At 42.0% G+C, this 5,859-nt stretch overlaps 1 protein-coding gene across 1 annotated transcript; it reads left to right on the top strand.

The window, feature by feature from the left end:
* The first annotated feature begins 308 nt into the window (after positions 1–308).
* LOC147903618 (2,3-bisphosphoglycerate-independent phosphoglycerate mutase) lies at positions 309–1,587 on the top strand. Its single transcript, XM_087372798.1, has 3 exons — positions 309–504; positions 810–948; positions 1,024–1,587. Exons 1-3 carry the CDS (start codon positions 451–453, stop codon positions 1,299–1,301), a joined length of 471 nt encoding a protein of 156 aa, XP_087228924.1. The 5' UTR covers positions 309–450; the 3' UTR covers positions 1,302–1,587.
* Positions 1,588–5,859: the final 4,272 nt, after the last annotated feature.

The raw sequence follows: 5,859 nt of genomic DNA, 5'->3' as shown, positions 1-5,859 counted from the left end.
ACTTACATAACAAGGGAGACTTGGTATGTTGTGCTCATTGCAATATTGTGATTGACAATCAACGATGAACAATATTTGGTGAAATGGGATTCTATTACACCTTTACTTGTTTCAACTACACATCTATGATGGAGCAGATACGGACACACACCAAACACTTGAATATGGGGCATTCCACAAGATAGAGACTTGTTGAATTGGTTGAGAGTGTGGCAAGCCACACAAGAGACCCACATTGCACACAAGACACACACAGCCAGAGACTTGTTGAAATGGGTGACCGTGTGGCTAGCCACACAAGACAGTGGCATTGCACACATGAAAACGTGAAGGACACATGGCCGGCTCTTGGATTCTTTAGACATGGAGTGGGTCTTGGTTTGAATAGGGTCTACGACCCAATATCTAATTCTTGAATCTCACTTTGGCAGTATATTCTTGAATCTCACCATGCTCACCGTCACTCCTGCTGGATGTTCCTCCTCCTTCGACCCTTGCATTCAGGTATGCGTCTTATCTCTTCTCCTCTTCTGCTCACCATTCCCTTTCCCAAACCTCCCTCCTGCCTCGAATTTTCTTATCCCTCACGAACTCTGCTTGTGGGTTGCGTTCTAATCAGCTTTACAGAAAGTTAATGTTCATCCGCCTCTCTGTTTTTTTGCTTCCATCCATATGGGTCGTGAGTTTGCATCCTTAAGGTTGCATTCTGGCGAAGGATCTAGCTTGATAAGGCGTTTGCTTGCATAATTTTTTGGTACAGCATGGAGTAGTTAACAATTGTGAGCGTCGTTTTGTTATTTCGTTGCCAGCCCAATACATTCACTCGTCTCGTGCCACGTAGAAGATCTTTTTCTAGTGATGAACGTCGGCGAGAAGGCTTCTATACTTGTGCAAAAAGAAGCAACGACCCTGGCAAAGGTTCAGAGAACGGATTCGAGGAAGGGCAAGGTCTGAGAGAAGAAATGGCTTCTTTTTGAGTCATTTTGTTGTTGTTTTGGAGTTCAGTTGATTGGGTCTTTGCAGGTGAAAAGCAGGGAGTTGATTGGGACAAGGCTTGGTCCAATTTCAGTAAGAAAAAGAAGAAGTCTTTTCTGGCAATGTTTGACATGGAAAGATACGTAAGTCGCAGCCCAAAAAATCGTGAGTTTCCCCTTTCAGAAGAAGTCGACCCTTTTATGAGGACAGAAAGATCGACTCTAGGTTTTTGGACCGATCCCAAGTTTACAATCGCAGGATTTGGGGTCATTGTGGGATTATTTATTTACATGGTTGTAATAGTTGGGGCACCACCTTCCAAATGAGATTTATTGTATCTGTAATGTACATTTGTACACTTAAATCTATTTGTGCAATGGAGTCTTCCATTGAATGGAATTTGAGAGGGTAAAGGCAGCGCATTACTAATCTGCTATGTTCAGGTTGAATTTTCTGTTGCGATATATTATACGCATTTAAAATGTCCATACATTAGGGACTTGGTTCCGTCCCTAAGTTTTCATGCTGTCTATTGGGAGACCCTTCATGAGGCTCTGTCAGCTTCCGTACCTATCTATGCCAGAGTCCTATACTGAAGTCCTGTAGAATATTATTGTAAAAAAAGGATGTCTTCTGGCGGTGTAGAAATTTTGAGAATAATCTATGCTTTTCATAACTGCACTAGAGGAACTGAGAAAGTGACGCTCCCTCCTCCAACGATTGCATACGCATTTTCATTTATGACATCGTGTTTGCGTATCTTTATTTTTGAAGATGAAGGGGCTTGTACTTCTTTTGCAAATCTCGTTGCAATTTCTGTTTATGTACATGGATGGACTGGTTCTTCTTTGGTTTCCAAATCTAAGGGACTGCGGAGGATATATTATGGTGCTTTCCTGCTTCGCAGAGAGCTTGTCATTTGAGAGATCCTTAGTGAAGCAGACACCTGACAGGGTATAATGGCCATTTAAGCGGTTATGAGCTTGACTTTTGAAGTCATTTACGAAGATTCAACGTTTGTCCTTGCTGTATGATTTTGGAACTATGGATTGGGCTGCACTAGAGCAGGAAGATAACATCCTGATGTAATATATTATATTGTTACTAGAGCAGGAAGTAAGATGCTGTTGTGATTGTACCAAGATGCATTGTTCAATTCAATAATGAGTAAAAACCACCCTGTGTTGCTCTTGAGGTTTTGTCTGATTTTTAAGTCAAGTTTGCTCTATAAAATCGTCTTCATGAATGATGAGACTGGATTACTACTTTTGGGCTTACTTTTCAAGCCATTACTCTGAGTAACCTGCAGATTGATTGCAAACTACTGAGGAGAAAGAGGCTACTTTTGCAGACATTCGTGGCTAGCTGTTATATTTTATGATCTTTCTCTTGATAGTGTGTATGCCTCAACGGCTGTCTTATTAACTTCCATTGTCAACAGCTATTTCATGAATACCAATAATTCTCTTGTAAAGGTTGACAGAAGTAATGATCTGATGAGGAAGGGGCTTCTGTAATTTGGGTGTCATCATTGCTTGAAAAGTTAATTGGATCTGATGAGATGGCAGCTTCTATGAATTGGTGTATTCTATTTTTACAGGTAATTGATTGGATTTTCTGATTGGTGGCTAACTGTTATGGGTCTATCTCGTGAGAGTATTCATCAACATCAAACTCCAAGCTAGGATGTTTTTCTGGGTATGAGTGCTTCGATATGGATTTATTTCCCTGCAATTGTCGTACTAAAGCCCCCGGACCCGCCCCCCCCCCCCCCCCCCCCCCCCCGCACGCCCTTTTCTCTTGCCCGGGCCTTCCCCCCGTGTATATTGAAAACGTTACCCGCGTTTGTGTCTCTGTAGAACTCTCTCAAGTCTGCCAGGACTGGCCTTCTGGGCGTGAGCAACTCAAGTGTCCACGAAAAATTGGGGCTTAATGGCCGATTCTAAAACTTCCGTTTTGACCACATAATTTTTGGAATTGGAAAAACGCCACTAATATAACGCCATCCTTGTTTACATTTTGCCAGAAATGCTGCAAGTTTGCTTTAAGGGATCCAAATATCAACGATTTTTGAAAATTTCATACAAATGTTTTTCATGAACATTGAATGAGCTGCTTGTTTGGTCTTTTGAGTGCATTGTTTGGTGCTGTGCGCTGGCTGTATCTTATACTAAAGGATGGTGGTTATGGATTAAGGTGTTTGAATTATTAACGTATTCAATGCATATGCAAAGGAATTGATGAGCTATCAGACGAAATGCAACAAAGAAGCAAATTGTGTATGTTTCTAATTGATCAATCGCTCTTACATATAGCCAGCAGGCTACAACCGATTGCAGTTTTGGCTACCAACGATTCACATCTCTTTCTTGAACGCTATAAACGCAGCTTTATTAAACTATACTCTAAATTTCCTGTTGCGACACTTATTTACCAACTAATTTGCACTTGCTTCAATACTCTGGAGCACTGTGTGTGCACACCTTCCGACCATCTATCTTTCCATCCTTGCAACAAACTTTCATTCTGAACAATCCATCGATATGCAGCTCTAGAATGGCTGTTTTGTTTTGTTTTGAGTGCCGGTCTTTTCTGTTTGAGGCAGTAACACCCCCCCAGACAACTCATGGAGAATTCTGTGGCTGCAATGCTTTCATCTCCATTGAAGCCGTATTGGCTTCATTTCTTCTGTTCTTTAGGTCTTTGAGCTTCTTGCAATTTCTTGCGAAGTGTCCTAACCTTCTGCAGTAGAAACACTCTCGTTTGCTCATATCTTCTTGGGAGGTACTGCTTCCACTCCATTGACTTGATTCTCCCGTGTGCTGACCTTTCTTCTTAAAATGGCTTCCTTGTACAAAGAGAGCCATTGGTGCACTCAAGATGTGTATATTTTGACGCTGTTTTTGCCAGACGTCCTCTTGAAGGAGAATAGCTGTCAGCTCCTTGAACTTCCTCTCTTCGGTGACAATACTCAGCATAATATTCAAATGATCGTAAGATTCTGGCAATGTATTCAGGAACATCATACAAATCTCATCTCATCTTCAGGAATAGTCTTTCCGATAGATGCTAGTTGATAGATGTAGGCTTTGAACTTGAAGAGATGACTTGCGATTGAATCTTCATCGCCCATTTACTTGTTTGATCAACTGGTGCCTAAGATATGCTTTGTTCGCAATTGACTGGGTTTCTTAAAGCGCTGCAAGTGTATCCCACACTTCCTTCGATCTTGGTCTTGCTAAGTGTAACCATGGCTCTTTTTCTACTACCACATTTTTGGAAACATGATTATTATTCTCCATTTATTGCCCCTCCAAGGGACTTAGGGACGGGTAAGTTTTTGGGTGCTTGGGTTACGTAGTTGGTATTTTGTGTGTAGTAGGAGGTTAGCTCGAGGTAAGTGGGGTGGGTAGTGCGCATTGTAGGTGCTATATTAGAAAAAGTCAGGGTTAGTTTGGGGCAAATTATGCGTTGCCTCGATGCTTTTGCTCCTCTCTGCTCTGTTCTTTCTCGTTTCGCCGGATTGTTTCTGTTCCTGAGCGTTGCCTTCTTTCTTGCTTCCCTGCTCTTTGGAAGTGGACTCATGCTTCTGTTGTGTTCATCTATTGGTTGCAGCTCAGCGGCTCCACTGATGGGTTTCGTCGACCAATAGCTCATGTTTGAACGGTAAAGTCGGAGTGGGAGGTCGTTGTGCGGTTCCTGTGGTTGGAGAATTGGAAGGAAATGGTCGTAGCTTTGGTCGTTTATGATACGGACCCAGAGAAACCGAATATGTAACAAAGTATTGCTGCATGTCGATTTCGAAGGGAAAAACAAAGGGGCCTTCCAGTGTTGTCATGTGCTGTATGGATTATGAGTTAAGTCGGTTAGATTTATCGAGTGAACGAAGTCGGTTGTGGAAGCTTGCAGAATGTTGGATCGAAAAAGAATCTGTTAATTTCATCTTTTGCTTGTTGGAGTTTGTCTACAAAACGGCTCGCGAATGGAGTGAAACGGTATCTGTTAGGACAGTCAGTATCTCTATTACTGTGAATATATATTCGCAGTTTCGCACTGCTTGCACTGTTGTCTCCTTAGTCGAGTTCGAAAGGAAGCTGCCTGCTGTTAACGTGGAAGGGAATTCTTTGTATTTTGATGGGGAGCACCTGCGAAATGGAAATAGCTGAGTCTGTAGAAGGTATTTCACGCTTCACAATTTTATTTTCACATCTCTTGAATCGATCTTATCTTGGATTGTAAGAGCAGATGGCAGAATGTTGCAGTTTTTTTTGTCGACTCGCTTACACCACTTTTTGTTTAGTATTTATGTAACCTTCTTTGTTATATACACGTACTCTTTCTTTCATTCTTTGCTTCATATTGGATATCTTGCCCTTTGTGACCTGTACGTGTGCGGCTCTATTATAGGATATGATCGATAGCACCGTGTCATTTTCCTGTACTCTGCGGATGGTGTATGGCAAATATTCTTTGTCATTTATTCTACGGTCTGCTTGTTACTTCCCGTCTTCAATATTTGCGAGGCCTAGGCCATTATCATGGCCGCGGAGGGAATGCATATCATATAGGATGTCCACATAGGTAATTTGTCCTGCCAAGGGAATGCATATCATATAGGATGTCCACATAGGTAATTTGTCCTGCGGCTGTCCACCAAGGTGTCTAAATATCTATACATTGTCTGGAGGATGGGCAGTTGAGGGTAGAAGAGGTTATCTCAGCCGATTGTGGCTTTGGTGAAGGTTGGTGTGGACATGGCCAACATGTAGCTTGCTCCCGTCTCTGTGGTCTTAGAGAGAGAACCCACTATCTAGGTATATTCTATGTGTGTTAGTCGAATACCGATCGTTTGTTTTTTATGATTGTTATTTTCTGAGTGTTGTG

This window comes from Dipteris shenzhenensis, chromosome 3 (assembly GCF_047967505.1).
Source record: "Dipteris shenzhenensis isolate YYH24624 ecotype China chromosome 3, Dip_SZ_1.0, whole genome shotgun sequence".
Classification (NCBI taxonomy): Eukaryota; Viridiplantae; Streptophyta; class Polypodiopsida; order Gleicheniales; family Dipteridaceae; genus Dipteris; species Dipteris shenzhenensis.
Note: the sequence above shows the minus strand (reverse complement) of the source record. Positions and strands in the feature narration are given on the sequence as shown.

Coding starts and splice junctions, on each gene's coding strand:
- LOC147903618 (XM_087372798.1), top strand. CDS start 451: ATGCTCACCGTCACTCCTGCTGGATGTTCCTCCTCCTTCGACCCTTGC. Junction 505..809: donor CCTTCGACCCTTGCATTCAG/GTATGCGTCTTA, acceptor TTTCGTTGCCAG/CCCAATACATTCACTCGTCT. Junction 949..1,023: donor CGGATTCGAGGAAGGGCAAG/GTCTGAGAGAAG, acceptor GGGTCTTTGCAG/GTGAAAAGCAGGGAGTTGAT.